Below are 25,224 nucleotides of genomic sequence, written 5' to 3' on the forward strand. Positions count from 1 at the left end.
GACATAGGTGCACGAATCTTTATTCAATTTCCACCACCAGGAAGATAGGAAAACACCCGGATGGCCAGTGACAAGCAGTGCCCTTCACAAAAGGACAATGCTGTGTGATCAAACAGTGAAGAGAAGGGCCCTCCTATTCTTTTTTTTTCTTCTTACCCCCCCCCCCACACTACCGCCTAGTTGCAGTCGTGCTTATTTTTTCCCAGCACCCAAATCTCCTGTTTTTTTTTCAGAGAGAACAGATGTCCCTGTTTATTTTTTTTTGAACCCCCACACTACCGCCTAACTGCGGCAGTGCTTATTTTTCCCCAGCACCCATGTTGTGTGTGCACGCAGGTGTGAGACACAGTGAGAGACACAAAGTGCACGAATCTTTATTCAATTTCCACCACCAGGAAGATAGAAAAACACCCGGGTGGCCAGTGACAAGCAGTGCCCTTCACAAAAGGGCAATGCTGTGTGATCAGACAGTGAAGGGGAGGGCCCTCCTACTCTTCTCTGTAAGGCAGGGCTCCCTGATTGGACTAGATTAGCAACCCCAGTCAGGGAACCCCTACTCTCCTGGTTGATCTCATTACAATCACTATATCCCAAGGACAAAGGTCGGTTTTTTTTAATCTTGTAGCATCTCCCCCTGGGGAATTTTAGCACCAGTTCACGTTCCTTAAACTTTGCCTCTGATAGGGGCAGTGTGTAATGCACAGTAGCTTACTTGCTCCCATGGTATCTTGGAAGAAATTCATTCTCTTCCAGTGACAAAAGGCAGTGACGTCCATCTTATCCATCTCAGCCTCGGAGGCATCTTCACACTTGACAGACAGGGAGAACCCATGGGTTCAACAGTTGAAAAGACAGTTGAGTATGCAGCTTTCACACAGGCTTATTCTGGACAGCTGTTCCTACCCAAACTTTGTCACTGAACCTGACCACACATCAACCATGCCTCATACTCAGGCTTAAGAAAGGAATGGCCTGTATGTCTTCAAAGTTTGGACTGCTCTTTCTGCTAGATCCTTGGATAATAGATTAGATGGAGCTGTCCTTATGTGCCAAATACCATTCAACGTTCAGAAATACTCAAAATTTCCTGCTGGTAAACAGTGGCCTGTTGTCTGGAACTGACACTTCCAAGATTCCATGAATTGCAAAAGATGCACGCGGTTTTTCCTATTATGTTTGACTAATGAACTTTATGCACATCCAGCCATTTTGGGGGGTGCATTCAAAGTGACTAAGAACTTTAAGCCCATGCAAGCTCCTGCAAAACTAGTACAACCAAGCTGCAGGGTTTACCCAGCCCTTTCCACAAATGTGAAGGAGCTACTGGCAGTAGCTATTGTCCTTGTTGTTCTCTAGGCATTGCTATAGCAATGTGGCTATGCCTACATTTAATCCTGGCCTCCAGACATAACATCAACATTTTCATTTTGGAAAGTTCTAGATGATCCTGGTGGGATCATCAGATACTGACTGAAAGTATATTTCCCAAAATTTAAAAAACTATTATGGACTGTCACAGCAGCGGTACGACCGCTGGTTGACTCTGTCAGCAGGTGGCGGCTCAGTGCATCTACATTTGGTGCTTGGCCTCCAAACAATGTTCCGACTTGTATTTTTAGGCACTTTAGGATTAGAGCCCACCACTGAATTCAACCTGAAGCTATGGGTGGCACTGCCTTGTCCTCTTTAAGTAAGTGAGTAGGGGTTTGTAATCTGTTCCTATTACACATTTACATCCCTAAAGGAGGTATTAGAGAAACTTTCAGACTCTAAATATGATCGAACCTTGCTCCTCTATCTGGCTAATGCAGTGTTAAATGTACCCAAAAGTCCTAGATACATATGTTACTGAGCGTTCCTCTCCATTGGGCCACCGATGAGAAAATACTACCCTACATGTCAACACCAGATCTCACTATCCCACACTGTCCCTTTTAAAGGATTGATTCACAAGGTACCAGGATGGAGGCCAGTTTATGCATGAACTTTCCATAATAATTCACCAGCCCAAGGAAAGACCTAAGCTCTGGCACATCTTTCATCACCACTTGTTCTTCCAGCAGGCGTAACCTGGTCTTGCCACCTCTGTAGCCCATGTAGGTCACTTGGGGGTGCATGGAATACACATTTTTCCCCTAAGACATAGTCCTTTAGACATTTCAGTCAGATAGGTGTATGTCCAAGTTTTTTTTTGAAAAGGGCTGTTTATTTGGTCTTGTTCTTCGCAGGTCACTTAGATAAATGGCATCATGAGGTAGACCTTGTAAAATGTTCTGCATTGTCCACTGAAAAATTGCACAGGCTGACTGTACCTCAAATGGCAGTATTGTATATTGGTATAAACCCTCATGGGTATTAATTGTAGCATGCTTCTGGGAATCCTCCTCAAACCACACTTGCAAGTCCACATGGCTCATGTCTAGCTTTGTGAAGGACAGCGCTCCTGCCAGTTTTGCATTATCAACTCTGTGTGCAAGGGATTGGGTATTTATCCAGCTGCAAAAATCTGTTTACTGTCCCCATGAAAAGGTGAACTGACCCATTGGGCTTTACAATCAGTATGACCGATGCAGTCCATTCTGCGGGCTGGACTGGTTTGCTAATTTCTTTCCTTTCCAGCCTTCTGATTTCTCTCTCTACTTTTGCACGTCAGGCAAATGGTACTGGGCAGGCCTTTCAGAACTGTAGAATTGCCTCCTGCTCAACATGCAGGGTGGCCTTGGCTCCTTTGATAGTCCCAAATCCATCTGGAAAATCCTAATTTAATTAATATTTCCCTCAGGTAGCAATTATCTAAATAAATAATGTTGAGCCAATTGAGGTGAATTTTTCCCAAACCAAAATTTGTTTGAGGATTTTCTGTGAGCTGACCTCAAGTCCTTCTGTTCAAGACACGTCCCGAGTGCGGTTATGCAATTGCCTTCACTCAAGTAGAGTTCTCCAAGCCCAGTCAGACTGATGAGGGTGTCCACTTCCATCAGAATACTCCAATGCATATGCTCCACTTGCTGCATTTTCCAATGCTAAAGCTGGTTGTCGTGCCTGGTTGAAATCCAGTTGGTGCTTTTTCATGGTTTCATCATTAATCCCTTATACGAAAACAGTCTCAGCATCTGATTAGGGGTTAAATCAAAGTCACATATCTCGGGCAGTTGTCCCAACTTAATCAAATATCCCAACAGAATTCCCCTGCTTCTCGAATTGCTGAGTAAATCCAGTAGCATCTCAAAATTAAAGAGGTGGTTTGGGGTCGTAATATTCCTTATCTAAAATTTATCAATTCTTGAAAGCCTTTAGTATCAGATGCCTCAAGAGAAAGTGAGGCTTCTAATAACTGAAAAGGTTAGAGGTCCACAAGCCATCAGGAGAATTATTTGCTCTTTTAACTTGCCCCAATGTCATTTGCCAGAAAAGCTTCTTTCCACATAGTGGGTCTAGTCTTTGATCACAGGATTGATCAAGTCAAGCTTCCCAAATAACAGCCTAACGCCAGAATTGCTTACCCCAATTCAGGCGACTGCTGTGAGCAGGCTTTTCTTTTATCACCACTGCAATAACTCAGAGTGCGAGAGCGCGGCTGGAAAAGCACAGCCAGTCAGGCAGCATCAGAGGGGGAGAAATCGACATTTCAGGCATAAGCTGTTCACCAGGAATTCCAACACCAGCTTCAACTCTGCTCTGCAGTCCTCACTTTCTCCTAGGATGTCAAACACTTTTTTTGTTGAATTTTATTTTCCTCTCCTAAACAGATTCTAAATCTCCTGTTTTTTTTAAAATTTTAAACAGGACAGTTTACAAAACAATTAACATTAACAGCAGTATAGAGAAACAGTAATTTTACAAGGGGGTGGAATGGCAAAGTCAGGCCCCAAACCCTACCATTGAACCAGTTTTCAGGGAAAAAGGAGGACAAACCTCAAATCCCACTTCCAGTAATCACCAAACAGTAACAAATACATACAAGACAGTCCAATTAGATAGAGACAGTGCATAGAATACAGACCCCTCCCAGCAACCCACCTGTCCCTCCCACCTTCCAGCCACTCCAAAACAGCTTGTCCCATACCCCTTCCAGTTCTGTCTGCCCTGACAGTTTCCTGCCACCTTGAGGACAGCCCCCCCCAGATGACTGCAGTCAGGATGGCATACCCACCTTCCCTAACCACCCTTGGCACCTTCCAATCACATCTAGGACAGCAGCCCCCCCCCCCCCCCCCCCCCCCATACCTGACAGGGTGACAGCACGGAGGACGGCCTACCTGCCTTTGGGCTCAGTCTGCTCCTCCATACCATCTGGCTCACCCACCCCAACGTGCCATCCAGCCTGTGGACTGCCCTGACACCTTCTGACCACTTCTAGGATAGTGGTCCCAATTACCCCTGCTCAGGAGGTAAATGCTCAGAACGGCCTACTCACCTTCTGGCTCGGAGTCCTACCCGTCCTCCAGTTTTCAGGGCAGCCTACCCACCTTCCGACTCTCAGGGTGACAGCTAATCGGGACGACCTATGAGCATCCCAGCTCACGGTAAGACCTGCCAGACCAAGACAGTGCAGGTGATGACCTGGTCTTGTTGCATTAAATTACCAACAAAAAGTCCTTTATGGTAAACAGTCCATTACCATAAACAGTTCTGTTGAAAATGCAGAGTCCATTCCCAGGAACAGAGTCCACTCCAATATGCAGAATGTATCGTCATAAATAGAGTCCACAACCAAAGGCAGCGTCTGTACCAGTATGCAGAGTCCACTCCTGAAGGCAGCAAACACCTCATAGCACATACAGGTGTTCAGTCTCCATAGAAAACCAGGCCCATTCACAGGGGTTTGGTCCACTCCCAAAGGTAGAGTCCAATCCTGAACTCCAGGACACAGCAAATGCTCACCTCCCAGCACACACATAGGTGCCAGTCTTCAGAGGCCTAGTCCACCAACAAAGGACCAGACCTACCCACAGGAACAGTTCATCTGGAAAAGGTGCACTTTTCACAGGGGCTCAGTCTAAACACTAAAAAAAAGTGAAAATACATTTAAAAAAAACAGAATGCAAGGGCTAAGCTCTGCCACAAAAAGCAGCATAGTCCTTTTCTCAAAAGGAGGAAAAAAACAAAACAGGCTGTAACAAGCCAGTGAAACAGCAGTTCAGGTAGTTTATAAAACAGTCCTCAATAAGAGGAATACCAGTTAACAAACTGGTTATTAATTCAGCCAGTTCCTGAGTCCAGTTCCCCAGTGTTGGGCCAGTAACACTGACTGGCCCAACCAGCACAGAGTCAGTCCCTTAACCAGAGGCGATACTAAATGTCCTTTATTTCATTAAGCAATACAGTTTACAAAACAGTTAAATTAACAGATAGAGGAGCAGCAAGTTTGCAAGGGAGAGGAGCAACAAAGCCAGGCCTCAAACCCTACAGTGCTACCAGTTTTCAGAGTAATGAGGACAAACTTCAAATCCCACTTCATCCCAGTCATCACAAAACAGTAACAGATACATTACACAGTCCAGTTAGATAAAACAGTGCATAGAATACAGACCATCCCCCACCCCACAAACCAACCATCCCTCCCACCTTCCAGCCACCTCTGGGATCAGCATGTCCTGCTTCCCCAACAGCAGTCAGGACAGCCCACCGAGGTACCTGCCCAGGGTGAGAGCACTGAGGACGGCCAAGCCACCTTCCAGCTCTCGGTCTATCCTACGTACGATCTGGCTCTCACCCACCCCGATGCGCATCCGGCCCATCAACTGCCCTGACACCTCTAGGACAGTCTGTCCCCTTCCATGGGGCAAAAGCACTCAGGGCAACCCACAACCTGCCCCTACGTACCTTCTGGCTGTCAGCCGCTCTGACACCTTCCGACAGCCCATCCCAATTGCCCCTTCTCAGGAAGACAGCGCTCATAAAAGCCTGTCCACCTTCTGGCTCTCAGGGTGACCAGCATCAGTGCAGCTTACCCACCATCAGGTTCACAGGACACCCTCCGGCTCTCAGGGTGGCAGCTTTTAGGACAATCTATAAGCCTCACAGCTCACAGTAAGGCCTGCCAGACCCAGGGACACAAGACAGCGCAGGTGATTACAACAACAAGCATCAAGACAGTCAGTCACTCAACAAACAAACAGAGTCCCTGCTGGTACACAGTTCTCTTCAAAATGCAGAGTCTATTCTCAGGAATGGAGTCCACTTACAGTATGCAAAGCACATTGTCAGAAGACTCCACTGCAAACTGCAGAGCCCATTACTAAAAACTCAGAGTCCATAACCAAGGGCAGAGTCCATTCCTGAAGGCAACAAATGCACACCCCACAGGTGTGCAGTCTCCATAAAATCCTGGCCTATCCATGTAGAACCAGGAACACAGTACATTGTAAAGGTGTAGTTAACTCAGAGGTTAGGTCTACTCCAACCTCCAGGATGCAGCAAATCTCACCTCCCAATATATGCACACAGGTGTTCAGTTTTTAAACTACAAAGGCCTAGTCCAGAGGGCCAGGCCTACCCTGAAGAACAGCTTATCTGGAAAGTGTATGTGACTTCGCTTGTGAGAAAATACATAAGAAACCAGAATGCAAAGACTAAGCCCTGCTGCAACATCAGCATAGTGCTTTTCTCAAAGAGGAGAGAGAAACAGGCTGCAACCAGCCAGTGAAACAACAGTTTGCTAATAAGGGCTGAATTACACCTGAAACACATTGACTGTATAAATCAGGCAGCTTAGAAGTCAGTCCTCAATAAAAAGAATCATTTAACAAAACTGGCTTTGTAAATCACCTAGGTTAGGAATCAGGTTTCCCACACCAAAAGAAAAATTAGAAACCAACAGCAGCAGTAACACACGGACTGTGGCCTAGCCAGCACAGTCAGTACCCCAACCAGAGAAGACTCTAAATCTCTTGATCATATTTTATTAGACAGCTTAAAAATCAGTCCTCAATAAACAAAAATGGAATACCAGTTAACAAACTGGGTATATAATTCAGCCAGTTCAGGAATCTGGTTTCCCCTCCCAAAAAAAAGTAGAAACCAACAGTAGCACTAATACACTGACTGTGGCCCAACCAACACAGAGTCAGTCCCCAAAACTGAGGGGATTTCTTTGGTTGTATCAGTCAGCCAGGGCTTTCCTGATTGCCCTAGGTTAACAGTACACACTGACTGTTATCTAGCCAACACAAAATCAATCCCCTAAATAGAAGGGGTGCTAAATCGCTCTTTATATGTCAGCCAGGGCTCCCTGATTTGTCCAGATTAACCACCCTAAACCAGGAACTGAAATTCTATGAGATCCACCTGGCTGACCTCATTACAATCACTGCAATCTCTGTCGTAAATGGTAGATATCTCAATGAGTCCCCTATCTCTGGGATCCATTTCATCACCTGAAACAGCATTGGACTTAGTAGTAACTTTTAAAAGAAAATTGGCTAAGTACTTGAAAAAAGAAATATTTCAGGCAATCAGGGAAAGAGCGGGTAGTGGGGTTGAGATTAATTGCTCAGATTTGATGGGTCGAATGGCCAAGCCAACTTCTGTTCTGTAATATTCAACAATGTTACATTGGCAGTTGTGCCTTCAGCCATGTAGGCTATAAGCACTGTAATTCCCTTCCTAAACCTGCCCACCTCTCCTTTTAAAGACTACGTCTTTGACTAAACCCCTGTCTTACGTATGGCCTTGTGTGGTTTTGTGCCAGACCTTTTGATAATTACTCCCCTCAAATACCTTGAAACATTTGCAACCTTAAAGGCACTATATAAATGCAATTGCTGCTGTCAGGGCACAGCCTTGCTTGTTTGTGTGTTACATTCACTAATGGACAATCCCTTTTTGATACAGTATTCTCTCAGTAGGTCCTCCTTGCACTTCAGTGAGATCAGTTGCTAATGCTTAATCCCTGTTCATACAGAGAGCTCTGTCGTGGTGAAGAATGAGGAGCGGCTCTTATTTTGACACACACCCTTTTCCCAGCCTGCTATTTCATCGAGCCCTTATGCCTATTTTAGTCTCTCCCAGTCAGAGTGGAAGTGTGATGTAGTAAGAGTACAGATGCCTGCCTTGATTTGTCATAATGCAGGGTGATCATTCTGCAGCATTGCAGGTACAGAAGAGAAGGACAAAAGAGAGAGAGAGAGAGCTGGATTTCTGAAGGGGCTTCATGGTAGTCCCCACCTGTCAGATGGTCGCTTGTAGGGGGAGGGTGATGCAGGGGCGTATTCCAACAGCCCCTGCCGTCAGTCAAGCATTTGGCTGTTGTTCTATGGGAATCTTGAGTCCTCATTGGGATTCAGAGGGAGGGAGGGAAAGAGAAAAGGGAGTGGGGGTGGACTGCCAATTAAAGGGTTTGCTATTCGTTTAGCTAAAGTGACAGGGCTTGCAGGGTGAGCTTAAGATCTGGAGCACTCAAAGTGGGGCAACTGTTTACCTCCAGCACGTGTGAGTATGCGGAGAAGTGGCCACAGTGCTTCTGGTTCCTCCTGTGCTGCAGTGGTTGCCTTTTGTACTGTTTTTAAAAACAAATAAGAGGGAGAAAGAGACACAGGAGATTATTGTTGCCCTGAGAGTGAAATTGCTAAGCAGAGAGCTCCAGATGACAAGTGAAGTGCAAGGTATTGAACTCCTCTGAGGTGTGTTTGTGTGTGTGCATGTGTGTGTGTGTGTGTATGTCAGCGTTTCTTTGTGTATGTTTGTAGCTTTCTACAAGTTACATGGGTTACAGCCCAGAAAATATATTTCACTCTGTGTGTTAGTCAGGCACCAACTGGGGAACTGCTTCCCCATAAGTGCTGATTGTTGTTATTGAACAGATTTCAGGGCAGCATGGAATGATCTGCCTACTGCTCTTTGTCTGAAGTTGATTTTCTTCTGTTTAGATGTTTCTGTTTACCTTCCTTCGAAGGACGCTGCAATGAGTTCATGCGTTCCCCAAAGTACTCCTGCCGAGCAAAAATATACTTTTAAACACTCTTATGAGTAATTCTCTTTTTGAAGGGGACGAATGAGTATTAAACTGCATTCCTGAACTGTGTTTACTGCAGAACATTTAAATAAAATAACATTGTTGTGATAATGTGTTGCATAATCTGTGTGTCCTAAAGCTTGTGGGGCATTCAAGATAATTACTTACTGTGGGAACAGTGTGAAACTTAGAATTAATGTACCAAAAGTATAGTTTGAAAACACTGACTTAGAGGGTGTTACCAGAACTCAGCTTTGTTTAAGTTGCTCAGAATGTATGCTGACTGATTACTTGAGCGCCAAAATCTAGGTTGAGACTCCAGTGCAGTACTAAGGGAATGCTGTACTTTTAGAGTGCTGTCTTTCAGATGATACATTAAACTGAAACCCCTTTTTCCCTCTTAAGTGGATGTCAGAGACCCCATGACACTATTATGAAGAGGAGGCAGAAGTTCACTTTGGTGTCCTGGGAAGTATTTACCCTTCAATAAAAATTGCAAAAAGACTTTATCTGATTTGTCAAATTATCAAATTGCTGTTTGTGGGAGTTTACTGTGTGTATATTGACTGCCATGTTTTCTACATTATAATGGGCTAAACTTTAAAAAGTAGTTCATTGGCTGTAAAACAGAATGGGACACCCTGAAATCATGAAAGCAGTTTTATAAATCTAAGTCATTTTCTCTCCCTTGTGAAAAGCTATGTTTAATATAAGCCTGGCATTGTTGAGCTTCTCTATTAGAAGGGAAGAGTCCTCACTGGGAGAAGTTTGTTGACTATTTTCCTGGCTATGCCACAAAGACTGTTAAATTGTATTGAATTGTGTTGCATAAACATTACTGTTGCCCATGCTTGTGGTGAGGAATACAGTGTACAAATTCTGCATGATGTTTTTGTAATCTCACTGAGATAACACCAGACATCCAGTTAACAATGAATCTTTCAGGTGTAACTTCCTTAAAACAGAGGTGGAAGTGATTTATGAAGAACAAACTTCCAAATAAGCTCCAAATAGTAAATATGGACCAGAGTTGTTAAAGTTAAATTTTTTAAAATGTACAAACACTTCCCATACAAGGACATTCACCAATATACATGGACACACGCACCATAAAGACCATGTCTCCAAGCTTTTATCCATTGAATTACAATGAATTTATCACACAGAACAGGTTATTTGGTCCTGATTCTGTCTCTCCATTATGCCAAGAAACACTTTCAGAGCAATTACAGTGTGAGCTAAATACAGAGTGAAGCTCTCTATACACTGTCCTATCAAACACTCCCAGGGTAGCTACAGCATAAAGGTCAATACAGAATAAAGCTTTTGCCCCCTCTCAGAGATACTTCTGTGCTATCAGCTCAAGCTCCCCTAGGAACTGGGTTGAGAAAGCCTAAACTCTTCAGTTTGGAGTCATACCTGGTATTCAGAGGAAAGTTTTGACCCATTGACCTAATTTGGAAGTGAGCCCAGTTTCCCTAGATGAAGGCTTGTGTATAATGGTGCCATTTGGTCCCTCGTGTGGTTGATAATTTTTTTTACTTGCACTCACCTTTTTTCTCTCTCACTTGTGCAGTTTCAACCAAGCAGACAGGCAGAACATCTTTATTTAATTAGAGGGAGATTTAGGTGAAAACTTTGCAAATAGTCTTGAAATGTTGCACTTTATCTACTTAAGTATCTAAGTTTGATTCCCTTTTCACTATTTACATGTCAAAGTTTCGAGGATCCCAAAGGTGATGAATGTCAGTGGATTTTCAAATGTATAAGGTGGTGTCTAAAAAAGTGGGTGAAAAGTAATTTGCCAGGAGTAGTCTATTGAAAGCTGTTTCAGGGCTGAACATTTTATTGAGTGCTGCCAGATGGTTGGCAGATACCTCATGGTGATGCACAATGGTGGGCTGCAGAAAGATAGACAACTGCTGCATTTGATAGCCCACTTTTGCCATTAATATATGTTCCATTTGATTATGCATTTTATACCAATGACTTCTGTTGTAACTGGCTGCATAACTGAGGTTAGAACACATGGCCGGCATAGATATGATGGTTTGAAGGCCCTGCTTCTGTGTTATAAAAACTCTATCAAAGAATGGAGTTGGAAGTTTGAACCTAGTGGGTGGAGTGAGGAGCGTACTGGAGTTAGAGTCATAGAGATGTACAGCATGGAAACAGACCCTTCAGTCCAACTCATCCATGCTGACCAGATATCCTAACCTAAGCACTAATCATCTTACTCAGAAGTTTATGTATGGTGTCACTGGTAAAAAAAAATATGTTTGCCAAACATTTTTTGAAACTTCTTTAATTTTACCAACCTGCTGTAGGGCTTAAGTTCCTACTCATGTCGACCTTAGCCTCACCTACACTCAAAATTCAAGTTTGTCAAATATTTGAAAGAACTAGTGTTCACTTGAATGAAGTCATTTTCCTGCACCTTTGTGAGGTTTAATACATTTGAAAAGAAGGATTTCAGTTGATAGTTGCAATGAAGATTGTTAAAGTCATGATATGACATCTTATATAAGATATATTCGGAAAGGAACAACATGCCCCACGAGAAATTATCTGGTAAACATTTTGGCAAAGGGAGGAAAATAATTGCAATACTTTTAGTGTGATCTAAAATTGGCAGAGTGATGTTTCATATTGTAATTGAATTTAGAAGGATAGTGTTTAGAAGGGTGTGGAGGGATCTAACTGAAACTTACCAAATATTAAATGGCCTGGGACAGTGTGGATGTTGGGAAGATGTTTCCATCAGTAGGAAAGTCTACCAAAGGCCCAACTTTAGAGTAAAGGGAAGACCTTTTTAGAATGGAGATAAGGAGAAATGTCTTCAGCCAGAGAGTGGTGAATCGATGGAATTCACTGCCACAGAAGGCCAAAGAGGCCAGGTCATTGAGTATATTTAAGATGGAGATAGATTCTTGAGTATCAAGGCTTATGGGGAGAAAGTGGGAGAATGTGGTTGAGAAACTTACCATCCATGATTGAATGGCAGAGCAGATTCAGTAGGCTGAATTTCTGCTCCCATGTCTTATGGTCTTATGGACACCATCATACTGCATGCTTGCACAGCTCTGCTGATGCTAAATCTTAAAGTGACGGTTTTCTTATGAGAGTAATTCTCAAAAATAAACAAACTTTCAAACTTATTGGAGATGTGTAACACAACCACATTGTACACGGCTAATATTTGATCCTGGCATGTATATGTTGACCCAGTTCTATCTAAGGAGCAATCAGGGTAATATAGTAGGCCTTAGGACCCCCTTCAAGGAATTAAATTGCTCTGTAGTGACTTATGCCAGAAAGCTTTTGTGCAAACAAAAACAGAAATTGCTGGAGAAACCTTTCTTCAGAATGGTTACCTGTCTTGAAACGCTAACTCTGTTTTCTCTTCACGGGTGCTGCCAGACTTGTTGAAACTCTCCAGCAAATATCTTCTGTTTGTTACAGGATCCACAGTTCTTTGATTTATTTTAGTGTTTGTGTGAATGTGTGCATGGGACACTGTCCTTGGGCTTTACTCACATGTGCGTGTGCCCTGTGCTTCTGTATGTTTCCACATTTGTGCGTGCATGCATATATGTGCATGAGAGTGCGTTTGCCTGTATGTCCAAGGGTATCAAATATTAACTGATATGTTGACCCAATGGCTAATCTTTGTGGGAGCCCAGAGAGTAAGTGTTGGCAGCCTATTTATCCATGGAAGACATTGAAACCAAACCTGATCCTTTCCTAACTTTGCAGAGAACCCTGAGTGATGATGCAAAATAAAATGCTAGACATACTCAGCAAGTATGTTAGCATCTTTGGAGAGAGAATCAGAATTCACATTTCAGGCTATGGCCAATCAGTTGAATCACCTCCACAAATGATGGGTAGCTTTCTTATTTCTAAATGAGAAGATCATCGGTTCAAGTCCCCCTCCAAAGTCTTCCACATATAATTTAAATTGACACTCCAGTACAATAACAAATTGGGAGATTTGAGGTGATATTGTGTTACCATAGTCTTACCAGGCCATAGGAGTACTCTCTCATTAGAGAGAAGCGACTGGTGGTGATTTAACCTGAGGGTCGCTAGACCTCAGGTGAGGGAAGAGGTTGAGAAGGAGAGTCCTTCACAGTAACCTCAAACTGCTGATAGGAATGGAACCCATACTGTTGGCGTCACACTGCGCTGTGAACCAACAATCCAGCCCAACTGAGCCATGTGAAGGAATAGTTTGAAGAAGAGCAGGGATGTTATTCCTGTTGTCCTGGTGAATATTTATCTCTCAGTTGACATATTTAAAAATAGGATTCTGATCAGTGGTGCTGGAAGAGCACAGCAGTTCAGGCAGCATCCAACGAGCAGCGAAATCCACGTTTCGGGCAAAAGCCCTTCATTAGGAATAAAGGCAGTGAGCCTGAAGCGTGGAGAGATAAACTAGGGGAGGGTGGGGTGGGGAGAGAGTAGCATAGAGTACAATGGGTGAGTGGGGGATGGGATGAAGGTGATAGGTCAGGGAGGAGAGGGTGGAGTGGATAGGTGGAAAAGGAGCTAGGTAGTCGGACAAGTCCGGACAAGTCATGGGACAATGCTGAGCTGGAAGTTTGGAACTCGGGTGAGGTGGGGGAAGGGGAAATGAGGAAGCTGTTGAAGTCCACATTGATACCCTGGGGTTAGATTAACTGATCATTATCTCATTACTTGAGCACACAAATTGACAGTTGCATTTCTGACCTTACAACAGTAATTAGATTTCAAAAGTATTTTGTTTACTGTAAAGCACACTGGGAGGACATAGAACGAAGAAAATTACAGTGTACGAACAGGCCCTTTGGCCCTCCAAGCCTGTGCCGATCCCAATCCTCTATCGAAACCTGTTGTCTATTTTCTAAAGGTCTACATCCCTCTGCTCCCTGCCCATTCATGTATCTGTCTAGATACATCTTAAATGATGCTATTGTGCCCGCCCTTACCACCTCCACTGGCAATGCATTCCAGGCACCCACCACCCTCTGCATAAAGAACTTTCCGCGCGTATCTCCCCTTAACTTTTCCCATCTCACTTTGAAGTCATGACCCCTAATAATTGAGCCCCCCACTCTGGGGGAAAAACTTGTTGCTATTCACCCTGTCTATATCTCTCATGATTTTATAGATCTCAATCAGGTCCACCCTCAACCTCCATCTTTCAACTGAAAATAATCCTAACCTACTCAACTTCCCTTCATAGTTAGCATCCTGCATACCAGGCAACATCCTAGTGAATCTCCTCTGCACCCTCTCCAAAGCATTCATATCCTTTTGGTAATGTGGTGACCAGAACTGTATGTAGTATTCCAAAGATGGCCGAACCAATCTCCTACACAACTGTAACATGACCTGCAAACTCTTGTACTCAATACCCCGTCCGATGAAGGAAAGCATGCCATATGCCTTCTTGACAACTCTACTGACCTGCACTGCCACCTTCAGGGTACAAAGGACCTGAACAGCCAGATCTTTCTGTACACCAATTTTCCCTAGAACTTTTCCATTTACTCTATAGTTCGCTCTTGAATTGGATCTTCCAAAATGCATCACCTTGCATTTGTCTGGACTGAACTCCATCTGCCATTTCTCTGCACAACTCTCCAATCAGTCTATATTTTGCTGCATTCTCTGACAGTCCCCTTCACTACCTGCTGCTCTACCAATCTTAATGTCATCTGCAGACTTGCTAATCAGACCACCTATACCTTCCTCCAGATTATTTATGTACATCACAAACAACATGGTCCCAGCACGTATCCCTGTGGAACACCATTGGTCACAGGTCTCCATTTTGAGAAACTCACTTCCACTACTACTACTCTGTCCCTTGTTGCCCAGACAGTTTTTATCCATCTAGCTAGTACACCCTGGACCTCATGCAACTTCAGCTTCTCCATCAGCCTACCATGGGGAACCTTATCAAACACCTTACTGAAGTCCATGTATATGACAGCTACAGCCCTATCCTCATCAATAAACTTCGTCACTTTCTCAAAGGATTCTATTCGGTTTGTAAGACATGACCTTCTCTGCACAAAACCATGCTGCCTTTCACTGAGAGGCCCATTTTCTTCCAAATGGGAATAAATCCTATCCCTCAGTATTTTCTCCAGCAGCTCCTCTACCACTGACGGCAGGCTCACTGGTTTATAATTACCTGGATTATCCCTCCTACCCTTCTTAAACAAGTCGACAACATGAGCAATTCTCCAGTCCTCCAGGACCTCTCCTGTGTTCAAGGATGCTGCAAAGGTATCTGTTAAGGCCCTAGCTTTATCCTCTCTTGCTTCCCTCAGTAACCTGGGTTAAATCCCATTCGGACCTGGGGACTTGTCCACCTTAATATCTTTGAGAATACCCAACACTTCCACCCTCCTTATGCCGACTTGACCTAGAGTAATCAAACATCTATCCCTAACTGTTGTGGTTCTGTTTGTTGAGCTGGGAATTTGTGCTGCAGACATTTCGTCCCCTGTCTAGGTGACATCATCAGTGCTTGGGAGCCTCCTGTGAAGCGCTTCTGTGATGTTTCCTCCGGCATTTATAGTGGTTTGTCTCTGCCGCTTCCGGTTGTCAGTTCCAGCTGTCCGCTGCAGTGGTCGGTATATTGGGTCCAGGTCGATGTGCTTATTGATTGAATCACAAAACACTACATAGGACAAACAGGAAGATAGCTAACGATCCGCATCCATGAACATCAACTAGCCACGAAATGACACGACCAGCTATCCTTAGTAGCCACACACGCAGATGACAAGCAACGTGAGTTCGACTGGGACAACACTACTATTATAGGACAAGCCAAACAGAGGCTTGGGAATTCCTAGAGGCATGGCACTCATCCACAAATTCAATCAATAAGCACATTGACCTGGACCCAATATACTGACCACTGCAGCGGACAGCTGGAACTGACAACCGGAAGCGGCAGAGACAAGCCACTATAAATGTTGGAGAAAACATCACAGAAGTGCTTCACAGGAGGCTCCCAAGCACTGAGGATGTCACCTAGACAGGGGACAAAACGTCTGCAACACAAATTCCCAGCTTGGCAAACAGAACCACAACAATGAGCACCCGAGCTACAAATCTTCTCACAAACTTTGATCTATCCCTAACCTCAACATCTGTCATGTCCCTCTCCTCAGTGAATACCAATGCAAAGTACTCAATAAGAATCTCATCTATTTTCTCTGACTCCACGCATAACTTTCCTCCTTTGTCCTTGAGTGGGACAAGCCTTTCTCTAGTTACCCTCTTGCTCCTTATATACAACTAAAAGGCTTTGGGATTTTCCTTAACCCTGTTTGCTAAAGATATCTCATGACCACTTTTAGCCCTCTTAATTCCTCATTTCAGATTGGTCCTACTTTCCCGACATTCTTCCAAATCTATTTTCAGTCACCTAGACCTCTGTACACTTCCTTTTTCCTCTTCACTAGTCTCACAATTTCACCTCTCATCCATTGTTCCCTAATCTTGCCATTTCTATCCCTCATTTTCACAGGAATATATTTTTCCTGAATTCAGCGTCTCTTTAAGCCTCCCACATTTCAAATGTGGATTTACCTTCGAACAGCTGCTCCAACCTACATTCCCCAGCTCCTGCCGAGTTTTGGTATAGTTGGCTTTCCCCCAATTTAGCACTCTTTCCTTAGGACCACTTTCATCTTTGTCCATGAGTCTTCTACAACTTATGGAATTGTGATCATTATTCCCAAAATAATCCCCTCCTGAAACTTCAACCACCTGGCCGGGCACATTTCCCAACACCAGGTCCAGTATAGCCCCTTCCCGAGTTGGACTATTTACATATTTCTCTAGAAAATCCTCCTGTATGCTCCTTACAAATTCTGCTCCATCTAGACCTCTAACACTCTGTGAATCCCAGTCAATGTTGGGAAAATTAAAATCTCCTATCACCACCACCCTGTTGCTCCTACATCTTTCCATAATCTGTTTACATATTTGTACCTCTCATGCTCACTGTTGGGAGGCCTGTAGTATAGCCCCAACATTGTTACCACACCCTTCCTATTTCTGCCTATATTGCCTCACTGCTGAGTCCTCCATAGTGCCCTCCTTCCGCACAGCTGTGATAACTTCTTTGACCAGTAATGCAACTCCTCCAACTCTTTTACCTCCCTCTCTATCCCACCTGAAACATTTATATCCTGGGATATTTAGTTGCTAAAACTAAATCTCAACTAAGTCTCAGTAAAGCAACAACATCATATTCCCAGGTACTAATCTAAGCCCTGAGTTCATCTGCCTTACTGACTACACTTCTTGCATTCCCCAAAGCCTCAAAAATATTGTGAAAATACAAAAGCTTTTGTGGCAATGAGATCAGTAGGAGAATGGGCTGCCCCAGCTAGGGCTGCACTTTTAAAAGGGGAACTTTCATTACTCCTGACACTGGAGAGTTTCACCTTCATAGCTACATGAGGTTTTAACTGAAAACATTATAAACAAACAATCATGAAAGTGAGAGAAAAACAAGTTTGCAGAATGAGATGAAAATATGAAGAGAAGTTGATATTAATGACCCCTGTCACTGCTGCCACTTGCTGCAGGAACATTTAAAATGTTTGAGGTACATAGCTCAGGGCTGCAAGTCTACAATTATACATTGTTAATCGTTCTCACGCAATTGTAAGAGGATTTTACCCTACATATGTTGTTCAAAATCATGAATTTGCAGAGTACAAACAGATGTATTTGTATATAGTAAAAACAATGACTGCAGATGCTGGAAACCAGATTCTGGGTTAGTGGTGCTGGAAGAGCATAGTAGTTCAGGCAGCATCCGAGGAGCAGTAAAATCGATGTTTCGGGCAAAAGCCCTTCATCAGGAACAAAGGCAGAGAGCCTGAAATATGGAGAGATAAGCTAGAGGAGGGTGGGGAGAAAGTAGCATAGAGTACAATAGTTGAGTGGGGGAGGGGATCAAGGTGATAGGTCGGGGGTGGGGGGAGGGTGGAGTGGATAGGTGAAAAAGAAGATAGGCAGGTAGGACAAGTCGTGGGGACAGTGCTGCAGGACATGTTTGAAGAACTTCAGGGCAGAGGAAATGATAGACAAGTTACATTGAACTGATAGAATGAGAGAAAGACTTGCATCTTTATCACCTTTATAAAGTCTCTCATCCTCACAGTTTCAAAAGTATTTCACAACTAAAATCCCTTTTGAGGTACAATTACAATTGTAAGCACAGGTGATCAAGAAAACCACCATGTTACATTGTTGAAAACAATATCTTTTAAGAACAAAACCATTAGACCCTCTCGAGAAAAATGAAGGCTGAGAGGTGACCAGTGAGAGATTCTTAAAATTACGAGTGATCCATAACTGAAAAATGTTTACAGTTGTTGGGATATCTAAAGTTAAGAGTCATAAGATAGACATTTGGAAGTTCATTAAGGAATTCAAATGAAACCGATTTATTCAGAAATGGGTGAGAATGTGGCATTCACCACCACATAGAATGATTGAATCTAATTAAAGGGGAAAGCGAGATAAGGGAAAGAGAAGATGGAGTAATGATAATGTGAGGTTAACTAAATAGATTGGATAGAGGTCATTTCATCAAAGACCCTTGTAACAAGGCAAGACAAACAGCCTTGAATATCCTTGACTAGATTGGAAGTAGGCTCAAAGAGTTGAATCAACATTTGGGCCAAGTGCTATAATGGTATGTAACAAGTTTGACAAGTCAGTCCAGTTTTGAATGGCCCTCAAGTCAAGTTCCCTCAAAGCCCACACCCCAGCCCTGTTTCTCACTATATGCGGCAATTCCTTCACTCTCTGGAAATACACCAGAAACATTACCACAATTACCACAAACATATCTGTGTTGTTAGTACAATGGATCATGATGTTCTAACTAACTTCCTTGTTTTAACTTATGTCTTCTGGGTCTTGAACCCTTATCCGAATAAAATAATTCTGCCTGATTCAACTTACTGGTAGTCTCTTTATAACAAGCAAAATCTCAATTGTGTAAATAAACATCAGAAAACATTTGCAATGGACAAAGGAAATATACAAGAGGTAGCTAGGCGAGGCATTTGTGTTGATTTTGCAATCCACTTCAGATTTATTTAGAAGTTATATACAACTTTTGCTGAGTTAATATAAATGCCCATTCCTTTGAGAATATAATGACACTCACACGCAGGATGGAAGTCTCAAAAATTTGTTGATCCCATGGCTAAGCTGTTAGGCAAACTCCTCATTTTAACTTGTTTACATTTTTATTAAATCATGGGATGTGGGCATCTTTGACTGGCCAACATGTATTGCCCATCCCAATTGCCCTTAACTTGCCTGGCTTGCTAGGACTATGTCAGAGGGCAAGTAAGAATCAACCACAATACTCTGGGTCTGGAATCACATGGACAGTCATACGGAATCCCGGATCAGATAAGGATGGTTGATTTCCTTCCCTAAAGGACGTTAGTAAACCAGGTACATTTTTATACCAATTGACAGTGGTCACCATTAGCAACGTTTCTTCTGAGTTCTGTGTATTCACAGCCATTCCAAGGGTCCGCACATGGCCAATACTATTTGCAGCATTTAGTTCTAATTCCGTAAGTTTCTGCTGTGCATGAACCTCAGAGGTGTACGCAGAAGAAAAGCAAATTAGTGAGAATGCTGGCCATTCTACCAAACTTTAATTCCATATTTATTGCATGAATTTAAATTTCACAACTTGCTATAGTGGGATTTTAAACCGACGTTGCTAGACAAATAATCAGGGACTCTGGACTATGAGCCTGGTGACACCACCGTCCTAGCACTGTGTCACATGTCACCGTGGCTCAGTTTGGCAGTTTTGTGTCTTTCCACCAGAAGATTGTGGGTTCAACACGACATAGAACAGAGTGGTTTCCTCACTCAGTGTCCCTCTGTGTCTAACTTGCCCTTCTCCATCATCGGCACTTTGAAGCTACATTATAGACGAGATGTAGAATGCCCTGCAGCAATTCACCAAGGTTGCTTTGACAGCACTGACCAATCCCAGGACCTTTCCCTTTGCAGTGATCAAGAGCAGCAAGGTCATGTGAGCTCTTTCAATCCATTTTTCCTTGTGAGTCATGTTCTGTCCAGATTCAGATGCTGCTCATGACAACATGGACCACTAACAAGGGACCAACAATAAATGTTGACAGTTCGAAAGACCCCATATCCTGAGATTAAATAGTAAAGCTTTGGCGGATATATTTTTCCCAAAGGTTTCACGTGTAGAATTGATGTTAGACAGAGATATACAGAACCAAAATGAGCACAGTGGCTCAATGGTTAGCACTGCTGCCTCACAGTGCTAGGGACCCAGATTCAATTCCAGCCGCAGGGAACTGTCTGTGCGGAGTTTGCATAATCCGTGTCGACATGGATTTCTTCTGGGTGCTCCAGTTTCCTCCCACAATCCAAAGATGTGCAGATCAGGTGAATTGACCATGCTAAATTGCCCATAGTTTAGGTTTTTAGTCAGGAGTAAACATAGGATAGGGGAATGGGTCTGGGTGGGTTACCCTTCGGAGGTCAGTGTAGATGTGTTGGGCCAAAGGGCCTGTTTCCACATTGTAGGGATTCTAATTCTAATTCAGTAAATGGCATTAAGATGCAGATCAAGAAAAATCATTCAATTAAATGGCAAAGCTGGCTGATGGGCTAATAGCCTTCTCCTTGTCCCTATTTTCCAGAGACAAGTTTTCCATCAAATTGAACAAAATGCAATTAACATTTAGAAAGGGAATCATATTCATACTTTGGATGATACACTGAATAAAATAGAATATTATTATCTTGAAAAGCAATAACACAGTGATAAATTTATTGAAAATGTCCTTTGGACACAGCTGCTCAGTGTCTACTCTAGTGATTGGAATGACTGGTCACTGCCAACAAAGGATGTAAATATTTTATGTGATTATGTTTGTAATGATAAGACACCCATTCCCCCTTCGAAGCAGCAACTCTTTATCCTGTTTTCTTTGCATTGGTTCCTACACTGAACCAAAATAGAGAGATTTACAGACTTCTTATTAGTGCTGTGTAAAATGACAAACAGACAGAATACAGCCAAACGCCATGAGGTAAACACTCAACATGGGCAGCAACACAAAGTGAGTGATATTGAGTTGTGCACCCATTTTCCTCTCTCACAAGGTAGATAATTCCCTGGTGTCTACAATGGAACCAAGTATACCTCTCCTTTCACTCCCTCCCATCTGTATGTATAACAAAGCAGCTAATGTATTCCAGCTGTTTACTACCTCTATCCAAAAGGAATTTCTACACTGATTAATGAGTTCTGGTTAACGAAGGCAATGGCACCATTTCAGACCTGGACATCAGACTGCATCACTGTCTTTGATCATCACTAGACTGTCTTCTGTTTGGTCACCAGTCTCTTTGGGTCACCATATTCGTTCTGTGAAGTAAGCCACCATCATAGTCTGAATGTATGTGGTCAGCAGAACATAAACTGCACTAAGAAAAGGCAAATTTGCTTCCTCTGGTGGTTAATTAGTGAAGTATTGCCACCCAATCTCAAGAGGTCAGAGAATATTTTCAGTACACTCTGGTCCAATTGAAAAGGAGACAAATTGACATTCTTGCGTGAGAGGAACTTGCCACAAACTACCACGTGGCAGCTCATCATCCAAAAAGTTGAAAGGCATTCAAACACTGATCACATAAACTTTACTACAGTGAAATCACAAAAGTGAAAGGAGAGAGAATAGAACCCTGGCTCAAGAACTTGCACCTTCTACAGGGCAACTCTTGTCCTTTCTGTCCAAAGACCTAGGGCTCCAAGATTTGCCTGCTTACACCCCTACAAATGACACAGCCTGGCAGACATCACCTTTATTTTAAGGGATTGACAATTGATCAAAACATTGACAGAGGAATGTTTTAAAAATTGAAAGCAAAGTTTTTCCGGAGTGTTCATTGGCACTGCTCTGACAGCTAATGGTCATGATTACTTAGCCAATGAGCTGCAGCACAATGGGACTTCACAGTAGGTCACACAATCAGCAATCTAGTTTGCAGTAAATCATCTAGTGACTGAGCAAACATTGTCTATTTAAACAGTGGGCTGTTTATAGAAAACCAAAAACAAAACTTGTGATCAAAACTATAGCGATGTCTCCAAATCAAAGCATCGAGTTTCTGTTGAGCGGTTTGTTCCAACGAAAGATTAGAGGTCACCTTTAGCGATGAAGGAACCTTGGAATAGGAGATAACACAACATGTGAGTGTTGAGCTGACTTCTCATTGACTCCAACCATGAAAATCCAGCTTGTCTTTTCCTTTTATCCGACATGTTTTATTTTATCAGCGTATTTATCTAATTGCCTCTAAATATCACTTTTGACTTGATTACACTTGCTTCTTGTGGAGAATGGCCCAATGATATTATTGCTATACTATTAATCCAGAGACCCAGGTAATATTCTGGGGATTTAGGTTTGAATTCTCCCATGACAGATAACACAATGTAAATGGATGAAAATTTGGAATTAAAGGCCAATGATGATCATGGAACCATTGTCAATTGTCAGGAAAAACCCATCTGGTTCACTGATGTCCTTACCTGATCTGGCCTACATATGACCCCAGACCCACAGCAATGTGGTTGAGCCTGGGTAATAAATGCTGGCCTGGCTGACAATGCCTACATCAGTGAATGAATAAAATAAAATTGCTGTTCTAAGGTGAAAAGATCATTCAGTCTCCCGCCTTGAGTTGAGGTACAATTCCTAAACTATGTCTCCCTCTTTATCGATTTTTCAAATACAATCTACTCTTTCAAAATTGTTTTGCCTACCTTTTGCTGCCCTCTCCTTCACATTTGTCCTGTCCAGTTGAAGATTGAGATTTGATGGTGATAATTCGGGGATTGAGGTGGGCAGTTTTGTGTGAAAGAAGTTAAATCATTCAGACCTCCATTGACTTACTTATCAACAGCCCTAGCAACAGAGAGCTGAAAGCATCAAGGAAGAATAATAGAAGTGGTTAAGACCTGATGATTTTTCTCTTGTTTTTGCCGGTTGTGGATTTCTTCTTGATGTTTAGAATGTTGACAAGCTAAACGTCACTTGTTATACTCCAGCAACAAATTCCCTGGCATATGCACAAATACTTTTTATTTTCTCCTGTATTCATTTTTCATATACTGTTTGAAGTGTACTTCAGACAGAAGTCGAACGCAGACTTTCATCTCCATCCAGTTCTCTGCTCGCCTGCTTGAAAAAGTCCACACTCTGCTGATGTTAGGTTCTGCAGAGACCTTGAATCTAGTGTTGTCCCACAAATAGCCACAGAAGTAGCTGTGATGACACCCATCAGTTTAGTCACATGTACTAATTGTAATTAATATTTTTTGGCACTCTCATTCAGTACGGGTAAATGAACACAGAACCCCTTGATTAAATTGCAGCCTGACCTTGGTGATAACACTCTTGCTCAGCAAGTATATAGGTGATCAAGGACAAAGTTCTTCTTTACCTCCACCCCCTCCCTTTTTCTCATTGCAGAGGCTAAATAGACTGCTTCTGCCACAGAGGAGGAATTGAATCTTAGAGCATAGAAGGAGGCCATTCTGCCCATTGTATCTGTTTTGGGTCTTTAAAAGACTTTAAATTAACCCCATTCTATGCTCTTTTTCCATTGCCCAGACACTTTTCTTACTATATAAGTATTTATCCAATTTCGAGACCAACAAATTTTATCTTTGTTTCTCCTTCTGGTTCTTTTGTCAATTATTCTAAAACTGACCCTTCTCCCTGTGGGAAAGCTTTATGCTTATTTACTCTATCAAAACTCTTCATAATGTTTAACACTTCTATTAAATCTCTACACAGCCTTTGAAATTATTCCAAACATAAAGCAAAAAATGATTGTTGATAGGTAATACCACATCAGCCAAAAGATACGGGCACCTTGAAGACTTTGTCAGGAGCAATGAGTTGCCTATAAAGCTGAAAAGTCATGAAATAAGATTGATGTTTCTCCGACCAGGAAGAACAAGTTTACAGGCATTCTGATGAGAGACCATGAGAGTGTGTGGAACAACAGAGAGGTAGGAGGAACAGAAAGCTGTGAGAAACAGGAAAAGTAAAAATGATGGATTAATGTAAGGGCTGAGGAAACATAGAAGGACCAGATAGTTATGACCCAAAAACAAATGTAGGTGCAGAAAGGCACAAGAGGAGGGGGGAATAACCATTAATGATGTGGTAGAAAGAGGGGAGGCATATGCAGATTACAGAGAGCACAGGGGAAGGAATAGAGAGGTGGTGAAGGCATTGAGAGACAAATGGTGAAAGAATGAAGAGATGGGAAAGGATTGGAGAAAGGAAGGAAAGGCAAAGGAATGAATAAAGAAAGAGAGAGCACATAGGGAAGGAATGGATTGAAGAAAGGGTTTGCAGAGTCTGGAATATACGTGGCTTATCAATTATGAAAGAGAAAGAGATACACTGAGACAGAAGGGGACAGGAGTAACAGTGAGACTCTCAGATATAGTTGAAAATATGGGTTCCTGAACACACAATATGCTAGCACCTGTGTGAACTATCAAATATCATCTTCTAAGGAAGTCAGTACAAATATCAGGATGTGATAATTTGATAAGTATGTCTGGAGCATGTTGAATTGACACACATATTGCAGCTTTGAAGCAGAGCCTTTCCAAATCATTTGGAGATACAGATCATTGATAAATTGCTGCAATGAACAGCATCAGAAACTCACTGTGAGGGCGGCACGGCTGCCTCATAGCACCAGGGACCTGGGTTCAATTCCTGCCTCTGGCAACTGTGTGGAGTTTGCACATTCTCCCTGTGTCTGCGTGGTTTTCCTCCGGGTGCTCCGGTTTCCTCCCACAATCCAAAGACGTGCAGGTCAGGTAAATTGGCCATGCTAAATTGCCCATAGTGTTAGGTGCATTAGTCAGGATTAAATATGGGGTGGGGGAACAGGTCTGGGTGGGTTGTTCTTCAGAGAGTCAGTGTGGACCTGTTGGGCCAAAGGGCCTGTTTCCATACTGTAGGAATCTAATCAGAAGCAATTTTAAAAGCAAAAACTACCTTTGAAATTACAACAAAACAACTACTGCTAGCTCTTCACAAGCCCAGACCACGCTGTTTCATTGTCTACTTGAAACACTTCCAATCCATAGTTATCTCATAAGCGTGTAACTGACTTCTGCACAAAATGTA

General features: G+C 42.8%; 1 protein-coding gene across 3 annotated transcripts in view; it reads left to right on the forward strand.

Moving 5' to 3' along the window:
- Positions 1–25,224, forward strand: part of camta1a (calmodulin binding transcription activator 1a) — a 1,231,004-nt gene that overhangs the window by 1,140,978 nt on the left and 64,802 nt on the right. The window contains exon 1 of one of the 3 annotated variants that reach the window (XM_060851987.1): positions 8,537–8,606. The exons of the other annotated variants lie outside the window; for them this stretch is intronic. Coding sequence (XP_060707970.1) covers positions 8,588–8,606 — 19 coding nt within the window. The 5' untranslated portion in view covers positions 8,537–8,587. Of the gene's footprint in view, positions 1–8,536; positions 8,607–25,224 lie in introns of those variants that run through there. 3 annotated transcript variants of the gene reach the window in all.

The sequence above is a fragment of the Hemiscyllium ocellatum genome, chromosome 37 (genome assembly GCF_020745735.1).
Source record: "Hemiscyllium ocellatum isolate sHemOce1 chromosome 37, sHemOce1.pat.X.cur, whole genome shotgun sequence".
Lineage (NCBI taxonomy): Eukaryota > Metazoa > Chordata > Chondrichthyes > Orectolobiformes > Hemiscylliidae > Hemiscyllium > Hemiscyllium ocellatum.